Below are 20,415 nucleotides of genomic sequence, written 5' to 3' on the forward strand. Positions count from 1 at the left end.
GTGTGTGGGTTTACCTCTGGGTTCTCTATTCTGTTCCATTGATCTTCCTTTCTGTTTTTGTGCCAGTACCATACTCTCTTGATCACTGTAGGCTTGTAGTATAGTTCCAAGTCAGGAAGCCTAATTCCACCAACTCTGTCTTTCCTTCTCAAGATTGCTTTGGTTATTCAGGGTCTTTTGCATTTCCATACAAATCATGAGATTTCTTGTTCTAGTTCTGTGAAAAATGCCGTTGGTAATTTGATAGGGATTGCATTGAATCTGTAAATTGCTTTGGGTAAAATAGTCATTTTCACGATATTGATTCTTCCAATCCAAGAACGTGGTATGTCCCTCCATCTGTTTGTATCGTCTTTGATTTCTTTCATCAGTGTCTTATAGTTTTCTGCATACAGGTCTTTTGCCTCCTTAGGCAGGTTTATTCCTAGGTATTTTATTCTTTTTGTTGCAATGGTAAATGGGAGAGTTTCCTTAATTTCTCTTTCTGCTCTTTCATTGTTAGTGTATAGGAATGCAAGAGATTTCTGTGCATTAATTTTATATCCTGCTACTTTACTAAATTCATCGATTAGTGCTAGCAGTTTCCTGGTAGCGTCTTTAGGGTTTTCTATGTATAATATGTCATCTGCAAAGAGTGACAATTTTACTTCTTTTCCAATTTGGATTCCTTTTATTTCATTTTCTTCTCTGATTGCTGTGGCTGATACTTCCAAAACTACGTTGAGTAATAACAGTGAGAGTGGGGACCCTTGTCTTGTTCCTGTTCTTAGAGGGAATGCTTTCAGTTTTTCACCATTTAGAATGATGTTGGCTGTTGGTTTGTCATATATGGCTTTTATTATGTTGAGGTAATTTCCTTCTATGCCCATTTTCTGGGGAGTTTTTATCATAAATGGATGTTGAATTTTGTCAAAAGCTTTTTCTGCGTCTGTTGAGATTATCATATGGTTTTTATCCTTCAATTTGTTAATATGATGTATCACATTGATTGATTTGCATATATTAAAGAATCTCTGCATTCCAGGGATAAACCCCACTTGATCACAGTGTATGATCTTTTTAATGTGCTGTTGGATTCTGTTAGCTACTATTTTGTTGAGGATTTTTGCATCTAAATTCATCAGTGATATTGGCCTGTAATTTCCTTTTTTTTTTGTGGTATCTTTGCCTGGTTTTGGTATCAGGGTGATGGTGGCCTCATAGAATGAGTTTGGGACTGTTCCTCCTTCTGCTATATTATGGAAGAGTTTGAGAGAGATAGGTGTTAGCTCTTCTCTAAATGTTTGAAAGAATTCGCCTGTGAAGCCATCTGGCCCTGGGCTTTTGTTTGTTGGGAGATTTTTAATTACAGTCTCAATTTCCATACTTGTCTGTTCAGAGTTTCTATTTCTTCCTGGTTCAGTCTTGGAAGATTGTACTTTTCTAAGAATTTATCCATTTCTTCCAGGTTATCCAATTTATTGGCATATAGCTGCTTGTAGTAGTCTCTCATGATCTTTTCTTTTTTTTAAAATAAATTTATTTATTTATTTATTTATTTTTTATTTTATTTATTGGCTGTGTTAGGTCTTTGTTGCTGCACACGGGCTTTCCCTAGTTTCTGCGAGCGGGGGCTACTCTTCATTGTGGTGCACAGGCTCCTCATTGTAGTGGCTTCCCTTGTTGTGGAGCATGGGCCCTAGGCACATGGGCTTCAATAGTTGCAACACATGGACTCAGGAGTTGTGGCTCACAGGCTCTAGAGCACAGCCTCAATAGTTGTGGTGCACCAGCTTAGTTGCTCTGCGGCATGTGGAATCTTCCCAGGGCAGGGCTCGAACCAGTGTCCCCTGCACTGCCAGGTGGATTCTTTACCACTGCGCCACCTAGGAAGTCCTCTCATGATCTTTTGTATTTCTGTGGTGTCAGCTGTTACATCTCCTTTTTCATTTCTAATTCTGTTGATTTGCATCTTCTCCCTTTATTTCTTGATAAGTCTGGCTAATGGTTTATCAATTTTGTTTATCTTCTCAAAGAATCAGCTTTTAGTTTTATTGATCTTTGCTATTGTTTCCTTCCTTTCTTTTTCATTTATTTCTGATCTGATCTTTATGATTTCTTTCCTTCTGCTCACTTTGGGGTTTCTTTGTTCTTCTTTCTCTAATTGTTTTAGGTGTAAGGTTAGGTTGTTTATTCGATATTTTTCTTGTTTCTTAAGGTAGGACTGTATTGCTATAAATTTCCCTTTTAGAAATGCTTTTGCTGCATCCCATAGGTTTTGGGTTGTGTTTTCATTGTCATTTATTTCTAGATATTTTTTGATTTCCTCTGATTTCTTCAGCGATTTTTTTGGTTGTTTAATAGTGTATTGTTCAGTCTCCATGTGGTTGTATTTTTTACAGTTTTTTTCAGGTAATTGATATCTAGTCTCATGGTGTTGTGGTCAGAGAAAATGCTTGATAAGATTTCAATTTTTTTGAATTTACCAAGGCTTGATTTGTGACCCAAGATGTGATCTATCCTGGAGAATGTTCCTTATGCACTTGAGAAGAAAGTGTATTCTGTAGTTTTTGGATGCAATGTCCTATAAATATCAAGTCGAGATGGTCTAATGTGTCATTTAAAGCTTGTGTGTCCTTATTTATTTTCTGCTTGGATGATCTGTCCATTGATGTAAGTGGGATGTTAAAGTCTCCTACTATTATTGTGTTACTGTTGATTTCCCCTTTTATGGCTGTAAGCATTTGCCTTATGTATTGAGGGGCTCCTATGTTAGGTGCATAGATATTTACAATTGTTATATATTCTTCTTGGATGGATCCCTTGATCATTATGTAGTGTCCTTCCTTGTCTCTTGTAATAGTCTTTAAAGCCTAATTTGTCTGATGAGTATTGCTACTCCAGCTTTCTTTTGACTTCCATTTGCGCGGAATATCTTTTCCCATCCCCTTACTTTCAGTCTATATGTGTCCCTTGGTCTGAAGTGGGTTTCTTGTAGACAGCATATGTATGGGTCTTGTTTTTGTATCCATTCAACCAGTCTGTGTCTTTTGGTTGGAGCATTTAATCCATTTGCATTTAAGGTGATTATTGACATGTATGTTCCTATTACCATTTTCTTAATTGTTTTGGGTTTGTTTTTGTAGGTCTTTACCTTCTCTTGTGTTTCCTGCTTAGAAAAGTTCCTTTATCAATTGTTGTAAGGCTGGGTTGGTGGTGCTGAATTCTCTTAACTTTTGCTTCTCTGTAAAGCTTTTAATTTCTCTGTCAAATCTGAATGATTTTTCTCTTTTGATTTCTGTGTCAAATCTGAATGGTTTTTCTCTGAAGGTTTTTCTCTTTCAGGACTTTCAGTATATCCTGCTACTCCCTTCTGGCCTGCAGAGTTTCTGCAGAGAGATCAGCTGTTATCCTTATGGGTTTTCCCTTACATGTTATTTGTTGCTTTTCTCTTGCTGCTTTTAATATTTTTTCTTTGTGTTTAATTGTCGTTAGTTTGATTAATATGTGCCTCGGTGTGTTTCTCCTTGGGTTTATTCTGTATGGGACTCTCTGCACTTCTTGGACTTGATTATTTCCTTTTCTGTTGGGGAAGTTTTCCACTATAACCTCTTGAAATATTTTCTCAGACCCTTTCTTTTTTTCTTCTTCTGGGATGCCTATGATTCGAATTTTAGTGTGCTTAATGTTGTCACCAAGGTTTCTGAGACTGTCTTCCATTCTTTTGTTTGTTTTGTTTTTGTTTTTGTTTTTTTGGCACATGGGCTTAGTTGCTCCACGGCATGTGGGATCTTCCTGGAGCTGGGATCGAACCCATGACCTCTGCATTGGCAGGCGGATTCTTAACCACTGCGCCACCTAGGAAGCCCTCTTCCATTCTTTTTATTCTTTTTTCTCTTTCCTGCACTGCGGCAGTTATTTCCCCCATTCTATCTTCCAACTCACTTATTCATTCCTCTGCCTCAGTTATTCTGCTGTTTATACCATCTAGAGTATTTTTAATTTTGGTTATTTTGTTATCTGTTACTGTTTGTTTGCTCTTTAGTTCTTCTGAGTCCTTATTAACTGTTTCTTGTATTTTCTCTATTTTGTTATCGAGATTTTGGATCATCTTTACTATCATTACTCTGAATTCTTTCTCAGGCAATTTTCCTATTTCCTCTTCATTTATTTGGTCTTGTGTATTTTTATCTTGTTCCTTCATCTGTGACATATTTTTTTTGTCATCTCATTTTCCCCCCACTTTGGATGGGCTGGATTGTGTTCCTGTCCCACTGGGTGTTTGGCCCGAGGTTTCAAGCACTGGAGTTGGTAGGCTGTTGAGTGTAGCTGGGTCTTGGTGTTGAGGTGAGAACCTCTGGGAGACCTCACTCTGATGATTATTCCCTGGGAACTGGGTTTCCCTGTTAGTCCAATGTTTTGGACTCAGAGTTCCCACCTCAGGAGCTCAGGCCTGACCCTGAGCTTGTGAATCAAGATCCCACAAGCTGGTTGCTCCAGGGTTCCTGCGGTCTCCTTGGGCCTCAGGTCCCCTGCCAGCCTCTGGCAACCTACCTATTTGTGGGGAGACTTGATCTCCATGTCTGAAAAAATTTTTAAAAAGCACAAAAACAACAACAATCAAATATTTTACCCAAGCTTTCATTACTCAGTGGTAATCACTGTTGACACTTCAGAGTATGTTTTTCCAGTTTTGTCCTATTTTCACATTCGCCTACATATTTTAGAATTTCGATCACACTGTTCAGAGTTTGACCTATTTTTCTGTGCTCCCTTCATATTATTAATCATGTCATTAAGTGTCCTTTCACACATGGTTCTTAAATGGTTACATTGTATCCCACCAAATGGATCGACTGTAATTTACTGGGGCCATAAATTTTTCACTTTGAAGCACTGCTTACATCAATATTTGAGCTTCCACTGTGTGCTAACAGGATATGGGGGCAAGACCCTATCTTCAGGAATTAGAATCTCCCAGTTCCTCCTCTCCTACTCAGAGAAGTAAATGGTGATTTAAAAAATTGAACACAAAATCCTCAAGGACAAAAACATCCTGGTTCAGTCACTAATTAAGAAATTGTTCTCACCATTAGCAGTGGCCCTCGTCACTGGCTTCCTTGCTGTAGTAGGTGGGACTGTTCTGGCAATCTGCTTTGCTGCTTGAGTAGCCGATCGAGTTATCCTCACTGGTGCCATTACAGGCTGTACAGCTGTGGGAAAAAAATAACAAATCAAATGCCTTTTCTAATTTTAAATTATTGTTGTGGCAGTATCAAAACTTATAAGAACTGCTAATACTTCTACCTTTTTTCTCTTTGTCCAACACTTGCTTTTCAGAATTCTGTCTTTGACCAAGTCGGATTGCTTGAACATCACTCCCATTATCGATCTATTTAAAAGATTAGGTGCCACATGATTTAATTGCATAATGAACCATATCACCACATTTTTAATGTGTAAATTGACCCCTCATCTGAAATCTGATATTGTAAATGACCCAGCAAAAAAATCTATTACTCCAAATAAAATGAGATGAAGAAACAAGTTTTCCATTATATAAAGTTCTTTATAAGCTTTTTCAGAATCCTAGAATTTAGAAAATGCTAATAACCTAAGCTATTAAAAAATAAATGACTTATAATTTTCTAAGACTCCTTAAACATACCAGGCATGTTTTCAATTCAAGACCTTTGAATTTTATCTAGATAATTCTTCTGGAAGAAATCTCTTTCCCATAGTTTACCTTTCTACTTCCTTAAAGACTTCATTTATTGATAAAATATCACTATCTCAGTGAGGCCTGATCAAAATTCCACCCTACACCTACTTCAAAACTCCCCACCTCCCTTCTTTTTTTTTTCCTCCATCTCCCCCATAATACTTCATGCTTTTGACCATCTGACACATTATATAGAGTTCTTTTTTCAGTGCTGTTTCTCATGTAAGCTACTTGAAAACGGGAAATTTTGTTTGTTTTGGTCACTATTATATCCTAGAGTGTAGAGGAATATGGTAGAGCCTCAAATTCACTGAATACATGAAATGTAGCTTCCTCACCTGACAAAGAGGCATACTATTTCCCTCATTGCCCACTTGACTTTATTTTAGTAATTCTCCTATAAGTTTATCCATAACAGTGTTTTGAAGACACGTAAGTTTATAACACTCACCCTATATGCTTTACATTCCTATCTGCACTTCATGGTGACATGGGATGCATAATAGAAGCCCAGTAAACAAACAAACAAACACAAAGAGTGTGGCCCAGAGTTTAGTATAGATCTCATAAGGGATGTCTGGGCAAAGAATATTTTAAGTGACTATTTCCTTAGCATCTAGTCAAATCTGCTTTGTCACTGTACCAATAACAGTGATTCTGGTACTATTAACTCTAGTAATATAATCAGTATGCTTGAAGCTGGTATTAGATTAAAAATAAATTTACTTACTCTGAGGAAAAAAAGTACAATTTGTCATTTTTGTAACAATGACCTACTAATTATCAACTATACCTTTGTCAGCTCCGTTTGGTCTTTGGCCTTTGATCTTGTAATCCGTACAGAAGTTGGAACAGTCTTAAAACAGTCAAAAGAAGATAAAGTTAAAAAAAATAATAAACTGGCAAAATTTACATGTCTCATTATGAAATAAAGTTCTGATTTTAAAGTTAAATTTTATCCTTAATCATTTATGATAAAAAGATACTTGCTAACTTAAATTATTAGGTTTTTTTTTTCTTTTTTAATTTTTCTTTTTATTTTTTTGGCCATGCTGTGCAGCTTACAGGATATTAGTTCCCCAACCAGAGATTGAACCCAGGCCCCTGGCAGTGAAAGCAGCAAGTTCAACCACTGGACTGCCAGGGAATTCCCTAAATTATTGTTTCTTCAGGTTCTGGCTTGATTTAAATTATGTATAAGTTAATAGCTTCAAAACTTACCCATATTTCTCAATGAGGAGAGAGAAGAAATTTCAAAGCATATTTTCCAAGTACTAGGATCCTTGTTAGTATGATTAGCTGGACATATTAGAAAGGGGGTAGATGAACAAACTAGAGTATTAGGATCTTTTGTTTTCTGTTTATGAAAAGATACTGTACAGCTTACTTCCCTAGCTTTGACAATTTGCCTTCTAATCGCATGATTATACACCTGTCCATTGTCAGTAAGAAAATGGAAACCTGATCACAAAATGTGGAAAAAAAATTAGCATGAGAAAGACTGATTTAAAAAATTATGAAGCATTTATCAACTCCGTAAAATTTCTTAAGAAACATAATCAGACTTCTCTAGATGAGAAGTCATTTTCTTCTCCAAATCTCAATGAAACCTAGTGCTAAAAAAATTAGGCTTTCTTTATAATACATAAAGGGAGTAAAATTCAGCAATGGCTATTGTCTAAATAGAACGAAGAACAATTATTGGTGAATCTTACTTTTTAACACAATGATGTGTCTCTTATTCCTCCTACATATATTTTTAACATATTTTAAAATAGTTGTTTACAGTATAAACCAATGATTGGTATTCTACATTATTCTTGAAAAGATGGCTTAAATCTAATGCCTTCCAAGAGGTCTTCTTTGGTGTTCCTCCAAATATAAACAATCTCTCCTTCCTCTAATATATAGAACATATATTTACCTATATCGTTCCACCTTGAACTACAGTTTATTAATTTTGGTCTCTTCTACAGTGTCCTAAGATCATACAGAGCAAATAAATCAAAGAGCTGTCAAATGAATCATTGAGATTCACGAAGCCTAGAAAAACAAGCAATATCTTGGGCCTTTATATTATTCAATTCTTATTTAAATCAGGAATGAGTATATAAGTCAATGAGATCTTTTATATATATCTTTAAATAGCAATCACCAGTGACTAATTTACAAATCCAACTGATCTGTTTGAACTTCATCCTTCTTGACTCACTAACCATTCTCTTTAGAGCACCCCTCCTTTAGCTTCTTTACTCCATTTTAGCTCTGCTGCCACTCTGACCAGTCCCTTTCAGCCTATCACTGCCCACCTGAAGGTGTTCTCTAGACCTCACTCTTTCATAATTTTCTATATCCTTATTGGAGTGGTCTCATTTAGTCCTACAGCTTAAGCATCCATTCATACTCCCAATATTATATCCTAAACCACATCTTAGCATGGATCTCCATCCTGATTTTCAAATTTTATTCCCAACTGCCTGTATCTAGATGGCCCAAATAGGTTTTTTTTTTTAAAGGTTATTAATATTCACCCACTTAAGCTGTTCCTTTTCTTGCCTTCCTCATCCCTTTTAGCCGCAGCAAAATTTGTATTATTGGCCAAACTATTATCTTCAGAATCATCATCTTATCTCTAATTCTTCAACTTCCTTCACCCCTCACCATCTACTTGGTCACCAGTCCTATCAAATTTCTCTCTTAAGATGTTTTATATGACACCTGTTAGAATGGCTATTATCAAAAAGACAAGAAATAATAAGTGTTGGTGAGGATATAAAGAAAAGGGAACCCCTGTGCATTGCTGGTGGGAATGTAAATTGGGGCAGCCACTATGGAACACAGTATGCGAGCTCCTCAAAAAATTAAAACTGATCCAGCATTTCTAATTCTGGGTATTTATCCAAAGGAAATGAAAACACTAACTCAAAAAGATATATGTATTCCCATGTACACTGCAGCATTATTTACAATAGCCAAGACCTAGAAACAATTCAAGTGTCCATCACTTGAGTTAGGTGCAGGGTGGGTAAAATGGGTGAAGGTGGTCAAAAAGTACAAACTTCCAGGTTTAAAATTAGCAAGTCCTGGGAATGTAATATACAGTATGGTGACTACAGTTAATAATATCATATATTTGAATAATATTGTATATTTGAAAGTTGCTAAGAGAGTAGATCTTAAATGTTCTCATCACAAGAAAAAAAAGTTTTGTAACTATATGTGGTGATGGCTGTTAACTAGACTAATTGTGATGACCATCTTGTAATATATACAAATAATGAATCATTATGTTGTAATCTGAAACTAATAAGATATGTCAATTATATCTATAGAAAAATGTCTTAAACCTATTTCTTCTTTTTAAACCAATGGCCCAGTTCACTTATCTCATCTCACCTATTCTATATATAGAGAATATTCACAATCTAGACCCACAACTGGTCTTTCTATCTATAAATACCTCCCTTTCTAGACTATAACCCTCAAGGCCAGGGTAATCTTCCTGAATATTACTTTGATAATGGTACAACCTCATTTACAAGCCTCTCTTGACTCTCCATATCATAAAGGATAAATGCCACATACTTTGGCATAGCATTCACTGTTCAGCCTGGCTCTGTCTGCTTTCCTAGTTTTATCCAATCTCAACCTTCCTACAGCTACATCAAGAGATCCTGTTTTCATCTTCTGAGTTACTATTATGTCATTCCCACCTCCTCCCAACTAGTTAAATGAATAAAGGGACTCGGGGGAAACAGTTATTTTAGTCATCTAATCTCCTAAAGAAAATTCCAGTTAAAAGGAACTATTCCTATATCAAGTTAAGATACTAAACTTACCTTTTTTGGCTCAGCTTTCACAGTACTCCGGTTTGAGAAAAGAAAACAAGGAATATCAGGTCTATAAAGACCCACTTTAAATACTCCTCGTTTAGCTTTCTCTCTCTGCTCTTTCAATTTTTGAAGCTGCTTTTCTTCTTTGTATTTTTGGAGCATTTGTTTTCGTTGATCACCTAGAATAGTTTTCGTTGACTCTAAGTAGAAAAAGAAAACAGTATATAAAACATTTCAGATAAAAAGGTAAGCAAACATCTGAACTTTAACTTCAACTGTTGCAAAGAAGTGCTTTTAGTAAATTCTTGTTCATTCCTTAGCACTTCAAGTTATTTCCACCCCTATTTTAAAATTCCCATGTCTTTCACCTTCACTTGTTCAAATATGTAACTGCTTACTATGAACTAGGCATGTATTACTCACTTTTAAAAATTATTTATTTATTTATTTTGGGGCTGCATTGGGTGTTTCTTGCTGTGCGCAAACTTTCTCTATTTGCTGTGAGTGGGGCTACTCTTCATTGAGGTGCACAGGCTTCTCAGTGTGGTGGCTTCTCTTGTTGTGGAGCACGGGCTCTACACACGTGGGCTTCAGTAGTTGTGGCACTCGGGCTCAGTAGTTGTGGCTGGCGAGCTCTAGAGAACAGGCTCAGTAGTTGTGGTGCATGGGCTTAGTTGCTCTGTGGCATGTGGGACCCTCCCAGAGCAGGGATCGAACCCATGTGCCCTGCATTGGCAAGTGGACTCTCAACCACTGCGCCACCAGGGAAGTCCCGTATTACTCACTTTTAAATTACTTAGCTTCCGTATTCCGCGCTCCCAATGCAGGGGGCCCAGGTTCAATCCCTGGTCCGGGAACTAAGATCCCACATACCGCAGCTAAGGCCTTGGCCACAGCTACCAAGCCACAGTGCACCACAACTAGAGAAGCCAACATGCCGCAACAAACCCCAGTGCAGCCAAAATTAATTAATTAATTACTTTTAAAAAATAATCAAAACAGTGTGGTAGAAGCAGATCCTTCAGTCTCATTCAAGCCTTCAGATGCATCCCTGATGAATCCTGACTGCAATTTCCAGAACCACCCAGCTAATAAGCTGCACCCAAATTCCTGACCCACAGAAACTGTGTAAATTAATAAATGTTTGTTTTAACCTACTAAGTTTTGGGGTAACTAATACCATTTTTTCCTTTGATATTAGGGCTACTTTTCAGTTTCTTTAGCTCAATTTAGGTTTCTACCTAAATATTCTTATATTTATTTAAAGTATGAAATATTATATAATACATTACTTATTAAAACATTTTTATATGAAAAATATAAGTGGCTACCACGTGTGAGACATTTTTAGGCAGTAAGAATAAGTAAGAAAATTTCTGCCCTTGAGAGGCTCAAGTGTACACAGTTTCAGTTTGGTTTAGCATGAAATAAATAGGAGAATGCACACAATAAAGGATCAGTACAAGCCGCTGCCTGGGGAGATCAGGAAAGTCTCCTCAGAAGAGAGAATACCCAAGAAGGGTTCAGAAGAATAAGGTATGTGTTTACCCACTGGGTAAGGGTTAAAAATAATCCAGACAGATAACTACACAAACTGAATAAAGTTACTACAAAAAAACATATACCCACAGTGGGTGAATTTTATAGTATGTAAATTGGGCCCCAATAAAGTTGTTCACCAAAAAAACACAAAAATAAAAACAAAACCCAGGGGGCTTCCTAGGTGGCACAGTGGTTGAGAATCCGCCTGCCAATGCAGAGGACACAGGTTCAATCCCTGCTCCAGGAAGATCCCACATGCCACGGAGCAGCTATGCCTGTGCGCCAAAATAATAAAATAAAATAAAATAAAATAAAGCAAATGCTGTATAATTCCCTAAAAAAAAAAAAAAAACAAAACCCAGGCGGAGAACAGAACACGCAAGAGCACAGACGATGAAGTGATCAGTCATCAACAAACCCCCTTTATCTTCAACTTCTCTGAATGTTCCCTTCATCTCTTGATCCAAGTGAAACCTGGCTCTCCCCTGAAGAGATTGCTTCCCTAGCTGTCCTCTCTACTGGTTAACTGTTTTTTCTCCCACACTGGAATATCGCTGGACCTAACAAGGAGATGTGACCTCATTGCTGCTTCCCAATTATTTCTTCCTCTTCACTAAAAGATCCCAGCTTTACATTTCATGTCATCAGATCAAACTATCCAGCATCTCAGTTTGTCTCCATGCCTGTTTCTCCTTCCTTGAAGGTTTTAGCTCCTGATTCACTGTCCGTCTCCATCACTATTCTTGCACCAATCTTGATGACTCCTCCAAAACCCTGGCTTCTCAGTTCTTAGGTGTTCTTTCCTCCAATGACATTGCTTCTACTGCATCTCAGCTACCCATCCCCATGGTCATATCCATACTAGTATTTCAACTTTTTATGTGTCATGGCCCACATAAAAAGTAACATTCACACAGCACATTGGAGCAAACAGAGATGCTGCTTGTGATCAAATGCAACCAATCAGCCAAAGAGAGAGAGCTCTGACTAATCCAGGCCCTGCTGAGAGGACCAATATCTTGTCACGCCTGTATTCATTTGTGAGATAACTAGGCACTTGAGACCTCATTATTACCAATAAATAACTGTATGTCCTTCATAAGCCCAATTTCAAGTAATCCACCCTCTGATTACCATATCTTATCTTTCCAACAATTCTCTGGCCCCACCAGGACCTACCTATATGCTACTGATCTACAATCATCTTTTTACTGTCTCTCATCTCCCTCACATCGTCAAGTGTTTTCATATCCAATTTACAGTCCATGATTTATCATCATCACTACTTCAACTTTTTGGCCCCTTTCTCGGTTTGTTGTACTCTGGCAAAATCCCAACTCCAATTAAATGCCGCTCTCTGACTACTTCCCACCTGCAATGCACACATGAATATGGTTGGAACAACACACAAAAGGCATGCTACTTCTTCTCTTAATACAGTTGGCCCTCCATATACCTGGGTTCCTCATCCTCAGATTCAACCAACTGCATATGGAAAATATTCGGGAAAAAAAGTTCCAGAAAGTTCCAAAAAGCAAAACTTGAATTTGCTGCACTGGCAACTATTTACATGGCATTTGCAATGTATTTACAACTATTTACACAGCATTTACATTGCATTAGGTAGTATGAGTAATCTAGAGATGATTTAAAGTACACAAGAGGATGTGCAGCAGGTCATATGCAAACATTATGCCATTCTGTTTAAGGGGCTTGAGCATTTCCAGACTTTGGTCTGGGCATGGGGGCAGGGGAGGACTCGTGTACTGGAATCAACTGCCCTCAGATACCAAGGGAGGACTGTATTTACGACTACAAACTTATGTTGGACCATATATTTCCGTATTTCATTACTCTTTCATTCTCCTGAATCGCTATTTCATACATTATTCTTACCTCCAACCTGCAACAATTCCTCTCCCATCTGCATTCAAAGCTCCCATCCTGGTAAGTGAGCCCCCACACTTCACCTTCCCTCTTAGATGAGCTGAGTGTGTTCCTACCTAAGGCCAACCCCTTCTACCTAGCTCTAGATCCTTTTCCTTCTCACCTACTCAAGGACATTCTTCTAGCAACTGACCCTCTCACTCATTCATTTTTCTCTCTATACTGGGTTATTGTCATCATGAAGTTACAAACACGCAGTAATTCTTCCCAACTCACATCCTCATTAGCCACTTGCCTCATTTTCTCTATTCCTATTTAAGGCAAAATTTAAGAGAGTTATCAATATCCCTGTTTCCAATTCTCCTCCTGTATCCCCCCTTACTTTTTTCAAAATTATGAAAAATTTCAAATATACACATAAGTAGAATATAACAACTGCCCATAGACCCATCACCTAGATTCAACAATTATGAACATTTTTCCGCACTTGCTTTTTTTCCTCAAGTATTTGAAAACAAATTCCACTCACAAAATTTCATCCATAAATACTTCAGTATGCACCTCTAAAAATAAAGACATTTTCTTTCATAACCACAATACCACTATCACACCTAACAAAGTTAGCAGTAATTCCACGTTATCAACTATTATAGGGACCAAATCTAAACCTCCTTGTTTGTTTCAATGAGGTCTTTTTTAAACCATTTGTTTGTTCAAATCAGGAACCAAGCAAGATCCACACATTTGGATGCCTTTTAAATCTCTTCATCTAAACCAGATCTTCCTCCCCACTCTTCTTTTCATGTCATTGTCTTGTTGACAAAAATTAGTCCACTGTCTTACAGACTATCCTGCACTGTATATTTGTCTGTTTGCTTCCTTGTGTTTTTTGCTCACTCCTCTAGCTCTCATGTTTTCTATAAACTAGAAATTACATTTAATGCTTTCATTAGGCTCAACTCCAACTTTTGGGGCAAGAATGTGTCTTCAGTGGTGCTGCCATTCTCTCTTGAACCTATTTCAACCTGGGTTTCATTCTCTGAACTTCATTCCACCGAAACTACTCATCAATAGCACCAGTGACCTCCACAGTGGTGAAATTCTCACTTCTAGCATCCCTTGACCTAACAAGCAGCACTGACAGTTAACCAGTCTCTCCTCCTTGATATGCTCACTTCACTTGGTTTCTAAGACACCAGGCTCTTCTGGTTGTCCTCTTAACTTCAGTTTACATTTCTCCTCAGTTCTTTGCTAGTTTTCCCTTGTGTCCTCATCATTTAAACACTGGAGTGCTCACCATTCTTCTAGCCTTTCACCACACCAAAACTCTGGATAAACACATAGTCGTAGCTTCAAACACCATGTGTACGTTGGCCACTCCTGAATTTATATCTCCAGCTCAGACTTCTCCCTCAACTCATCTTGTATATCCAACTACCTTTTCATAATCTCCTCTTACACATCTAATAGGTATCTTAAATTTAACACATCCAAAACTGAACTTTATTTTTTTTTTAATAAATTTATTTATTTATTTATTTGGCTGTGTTGGGTCTTTGTTGCTGCACACGGGCTTTCTCTAGATGTGGCAAGTGGGGGCTACTCTTCATTGTGGTGCACAGGCTCCTCATTGCCGTGGCTTCTCTTGTTGCCGAGCACGGGCTCTAGGCACGTGGGCTTCAGTAGTTGTGGCACACGGGCTCAACAGTTGTGGCTCACAGGCTCTAGAGCATAGGCTCAGTAGTTGTGGAGCACAGGCTTAGTTGTTCCACGGCATGTGGGATCTTCCTGGTTCAGGGATTGAACCTGTGTCCCCTGCATTGGCCGGTGGATTCTTAACCACTGTGCCACCTAGGAAGCCCCAAAACTGAACTCTTTTTTTTTTTTGAACTCTTAATCTTACTACTCCCCCAAATCTTTCCTCCCTCAGTCCTTCACAATTTAGTAAATGGCCAATCCATATTTTTAGGTGTTCAGGCCAAAAACTTTGGAATCATCTTGACTTCTCTTTATCAATCCTACATCCAATCCATTAAGAAATCCTATTGGTTCAACCTCCAAAACATATCCAGAATGCAACTACCTATCTTTGCTGTTACCACTATGATCAACCATCAGCTAAATTATTACAGTAATCTCCTGACTGGTCTCTCTGAGGCCATGCTTGCCACCCCACAATCTATTCTCAACACAATGGCCAAAGTGATGCTTTTAAATCATAAATCAAAGCAATACCCAGTAATCCATTACTGGCTTCACATTTCACTCAGAGTAAAAGCCAATGTCCTGGGACTTCCCTGATGGTCCAGTGAGTAAGACTCCTTGCTCACAATGCAGGGGGCCCAGGTTCAATCCATGGTGGAGGAATTAGATCCCGCATGCATGCCACAACTAAGAGTTCGCATGCTGAGACTTCCCTGGTGGTGCTGTGGTTGAGAATCCGGCTGCCAATGCAGGGGACACGGGTTTGAGCCCTGGTCTGGGAGGATCCCACATGCCGCAGAGCAACTAAGCCTGTGCGCCACAACTACTGAAGCCCGTACACCTAGAAGCCCAAGCTCCACAGCAAGAGAAGCCACCACAATGAAAAGCCCAGGCACTGCATTGAAGATTAGCCCCCGGTAGCCACAACTAGAGAAAGCCTGAGCAGCAATGAAGACCCAACACAGTCTAAATAAATAAATAAATAAATAATTTTTTTAAAAAAGTTCACATGCTGCAACTAAGAAGTCTGCATGCTGAAACTAAGAAGTCCACGTGCTGCAACTAAAGAAACTGCATGCTGCAACAAAGATCCCCTGTGTGCTGCAACCAATACCCAGAGCAGCCAAAATAAATACTTAAAAAAAAAAAAGCCAATGTCCTTATAATGATGGCCCTCAGGGCTCTATGGGAGCTAACCTGTTTGCCTCCTCTAGCCATGTTTACCTACTTGCTTTCTCTGGAACACACCAGGCCCACTTCCACCTGCAGGCCTTTGCAAATGAGGAATAAAAGATATTTTAATAGCATATTGACAAGGTTAAATTTTGTTTGAAAGATTTTGGTCAAGGAAAGAAGTGTTTGAGAGGGTAAGAATAGAGGCAAGGAGACAACTCAGAAGGTAATATCACCTCTTAGACAGAAAATGTCTAGTTCTTCCTTCAAAAGCCATCCTATATAATCATATGACCCAGTTTTCATTTCCTCTGAACTCCTGAGAGATGTTATTCTTTACTCTGTTCCCCTCAACGACCAACCCACTTCTTTAGACCTTCAAACACAAACTGACCACTTCATCTCAAAAACAAAAAAGGTCCCTACAACACTTTAATCCAATTCCTTTCTCACTTTCCTTTAGAATCACAAAAATGACAAATCTGGAAGACACAGTTTAGCCCAACACCCTCTTTTACAGAAGCAATTAAGCTGAATATGTTCAGTGTCTTGGTCGTGTCACACACTACACTGGTTCTGGAAAAATGACAAAAGTGAAAGAGTGAACACAAAACAATTTGACATCTCATTTCTTTCTCTATAAAACTTCTAAGACTTTATCTTCCTGCCATTTCTTCACAATCTATCCTTGCTTTATTTCACTGCAATCTAGCTCCTAGTGCCTGCTGTATAAACACAACTAAATAGGTGTCCAGTGACTTCTTCCAATTAAATGCATTAGTCATTTCCCAATTCTCTTCCTTCTTTTCTGTAGCATCGCTTGCCTTCTAAGACGTTCATTTTTATAATTTTTATCTCTTGCTGAGATCATTCTTTTCTTTTTTAGTTGGTTCTTTCTCTCCTAATTATCTCAAATCCTTTTGGGCAAACTACAGGGATGAATTCTTTGCTCTTCTCTCTAAGCAATGTTCCCATTGGCAAAGTATCTTTACTTTGTAGATACTTCAATCAGTTCTATTTTTATGTTCCTTATCAATTTATCTTGTCAATATTTATCTTATCCAAGCTCCAGATGTAAGAACTTTAGGATTTTGGACTTCTCTGGTGGCGCAGTGGTTAAGAATGCACCTGCCAACACAGGAGACAAGGGTTTGATCCCTGGGCTGGGAAGATCCCACATGCCGAGGAACAACTAAGCCCATGCGCCAGAACTACCGAGCCTGTGCTCTGCAGCCCGTGTGCCACAACCACTAAAGCCCACATACCTAGAGCCTGTGCTTCGCAACAGAAGCCACCACAATCAGAAGCCCGCGCACTGCAACTAGAGAAAGCCTGTGTGCAGCAACGAAGACCCAACACAGCCAATAAATAAATAAATAAACAAATAAATAAATTTAAAAAAAAAAGAACTTTAGAACTCCTATAAGGCCATATAGGTAAAAAGTGTTATAATACTGCATAGGTGAATGGCTTTAGCCTAGCTAAGGATATTCACAGCCTTTCCTTCAGTGTTTTTGGTTTTGGGTTTTTTTGGGGGCAGGGGGTGCCACGCCCCACAGCTTGCAGGATCTTAGTTTCCCAACCAGGGATCAAACCTGGGCCCCTGGCAGTGGAAGTGCGGAATCCTAACCACTGGACCGCCAGGGAATTCTCAACACAGCCTTCACTTGAAATAGACAGCATTTAGTTGTAGAAAACACCAAGTTATTTAGAATGGCATTTCAAAACTCCATTCTTTTGGTCAGGGCTTTTTTTTTAACCTCAGGTATTAAACCAACTTTTATTCGCTCTTCAAAGCACCTGAAATTGCAATAGACCTTTACTTACTTGGCTTGAAACCGGCCTTTTCTGGAACAAGGTCATGAGGCGTCTCATCTAATTCAAGAAGAATTCTACCTTCCGAGCTTGGAATGTTGACATCTTTCAAACCAAAGTATCTATTTCGCTCATATTCCTTATGTCTGTTTTCTTTCTGAGACAGTGATTTCCTATGAGCAATTTTAGTTCTAATCATGTCGGTACTTGTATCCTTTCTGTGTCGACTGGCAAAATGTGATGAAGCCATCCTATCAAGAAAAAGAGAGAAAGACCATTTACATGGAATTTCATTTTGCTATTTAAAAAGTTAAAACAAGGACCTACTGTATAGCACAGGGAGCTATATTCAGTATCTTGTAATCAACCTATAATGGAAAAAATCTAAGAAAGAATATATATATGTATAACTGATTCACTTTCTTGTACACCTGAAACACTATAAATCAACTATATTTCAATTTTAAAAAGATTGATTTCCTGACGAATATATACATCTGTGTGCTATAGGTGAAGCATATAATAAATGGATGGAAAAAACTAAAAAAAAAAAATTTTTTTTTAAAAAGTTAAGATTCCAGTTCACCTCCTACCCCAGAATCTTCTGAAATAAAAATATTGAAATACAGCTCTTGGGACTTCCCTGGTGGCACAGTGGTTAAGAATCTGCCTGCCAATGCAGGGAACAGTTCCAATCCCTGGTCCAGGAAGATCCCACATGCTGCAGAGCAACAAAGCCAGTGTGCCACAACTGAGTCTGCGCTCTAGAGCCCATGAGCCACAATTTTTTTTTAAGCTCTTTATTGGAGTATAATTGCTTTACACTGTTGTGCCAGTTTCTGCTGTACAACAAAGTGAATCAGCTGTATTTATACATACATCTCCATATCCCCCCCCTCTGGAGACTTCTTCCCACCCTCCCTATCTCACCCCTTTAAGTCATCACCAATCATCTGGTTGATCTCCCTGTCTTATGCAGCAGCTTCCCAGTAGCTATCTATTTTACATTTGGTAGTGTATATATGTCAATGCTACTCTCTCACTTCATCCCAGCTTCCCCTTCGCCCACCCTGTGTCCTCAAGTCCGTTCTCTGCATCTGCATATTTATTCTTGCCCTGTCTCGGCGTTCATCAGTACCATTTTTTTAGATTCCATATATATGAGTTAGCATACGGTATTTGTTTTTCTCTTTCTGGCTATCTTCGCTCTGGATGACAGACTCTAGGTCCATCCACCTCACTACAAATAACTCAATTTCATTCCTTTTTATTGCTGAGTAATATTGCATTGTATACATGTGCCACATCTTTATCCATTCATCTGCTGATGGACATTTAGGTTGTTTCCATGTCCTGGCTGTTGTAAATAGTGCTGCAAAGAACACTGGTACATGTTTCTTTTTGGATTATGGTTTTCTCAGGGTATAGGCCCAGGAGTGGGATTGCTGGGTTATACAGTAGTTCTATTTTTAGTTTTTTAAGAAACCTCCATACTGTTTTCCATAGTGACTGCACCAATTTACATTCCCACCAACAGTGTAGGAGGGTTCCCTTTTCTCCACCCCCTCTCCAGCATTTATTGTTTCTAGATTTTTTGATGATGTCCGTTCTGACGGGTGTGAGGTGATACCTCATTGTGTCTTTGACTTGCATTTCTCTAATGATTAGGAGCCACAACTATTGAGTCACGTGCCACAACTACTGAAGCCCACATGCCTAGAGCCCGTGCTGCGCAACAAGAAGCCACCACTCACCAATACTAGAGAAAGCCCATGTGTAGCAATGAAGACCCAACAGAGCCAATAAATAAATAAATAAATTTATAAAACAATAAAATAAAATAAAATAAAATAAAATAAAATAAAATAAAATACAGCTCTCTGGGCTGAGACCTAGGCTGCGGCAACATGGCTAAACCCACCAAGACGGTTGGAATTGTGGGTAAATACGGGACCCATTATGGTGTCTCCCTCAGGAAAATGGTGAAGAAAATTGAAATCAGCCAGCATGCCAAGTACACTTGCTCCTTCTGTGGCAAAACCAAGATGAAGAGACAAACTGGGCATTTGGCACTGTGGTTCCTGCATGAAAACGGTGGCTGGTGGTGCCTGGACCCACAACACCACTTCTGCTGTCACAGTAAAGTCTGCCATAAGAACACTAAAGAACTGAAGGACCAGTAGAAGGCCACCATTTGAAACATTGCTAGCCTATAATAAATGGGTTAATTTATGTAACAAAACCAAAAAAATTAAAATACAAAATGGAATAAATATGTGACTGAAGAGTGGGAAGAAGGTTATTAAAAGATAAGACACCACAACCTATTTTGGGGTTTGAACAGGAACTTGCTTGGCAGATGAAGTTAAGCCCAGGAAGCTAAAGTCCGGAATATAAATAAGAGGGTCTAGGCTTACCATAGAGAACGCTGCAAAATACAGTATGAAGTAAAGGTGAAAATAGGGAAAGTAAGTGAAGGACAGTATACAGAATAGTTTCCTTAACCTTCCCCTGGTGATGAATGCAGGCAGCCTGGCATTTTTTCTCAAGCCAAAAAACAAAACAAACAAAACACACAAGATGCTTATCAGGTAGGTAGGAATGGTAAATAGGCAGTTAGATATACAAGATTGAGAGAAAGAAGGGTTTTCAGAAGTACCACGGTGATGCAGAAGGATAACCATATAGTTTGCCCTGGTGAGAAAAGAATAAAATTCTTTTCGGCCCTGTAAGAAATCATACAGTTTACTTGGCATATAC

General features: G+C 38.5%; 1 protein-coding gene and 1 pseudogene across 2 annotated transcripts in view; one reads left to right on the forward strand and one right to left on the reverse strand.

Moving 5' to 3' along the window:
* DLGAP5 (DLG associated protein 5) overlaps positions 1-20,415 on the reverse strand; it is a 47,980-nt gene that overhangs the window by 26,336 nt on the left and 1,229 nt on the right. Inside the window, exons 2-6 of one of the 2 annotated variants that reach the window (XM_057731876.1) lie at positions 17,668-17,906; positions 9,541-9,734; positions 6,495-6,557; positions 5,287-5,371; positions 5,070-5,192 (exon numbers count right to left, since the gene is read on the reverse strand). In XM_057731876.1, coding sequence (XP_057587859.1) covers positions 5,070-5,192; positions 5,287-5,371; positions 6,495-6,557; positions 9,541-9,734; positions 17,668-17,905 — 703 coding nt within the window. In that variant the 5' untranslated portion in view covers position 17,906. Of the gene's footprint in view, positions 1-5,069; positions 5,195-5,286; positions 5,372-6,494; positions 6,558-9,540; positions 9,735-17,667; positions 17,907-20,415 lie in introns of those variants that run through there. The other variant, XM_057731877.1, reaches the window with a different exon arrangement.
* On the forward strand, positions 19,563-19,827 carry LOC130851958 (60S ribosomal protein L37a-like; annotated as a pseudogene).

The sequence above is a fragment of the Hippopotamus amphibius genome, chromosome 4 (assembly GCF_030028045.1).
Source record: "Hippopotamus amphibius kiboko isolate mHipAmp2 chromosome 4, mHipAmp2.hap2, whole genome shotgun sequence".
In the NCBI taxonomy this organism is placed as follows: Eukaryota; Metazoa; Chordata; class Mammalia; order Artiodactyla; family Hippopotamidae; genus Hippopotamus; species Hippopotamus amphibius.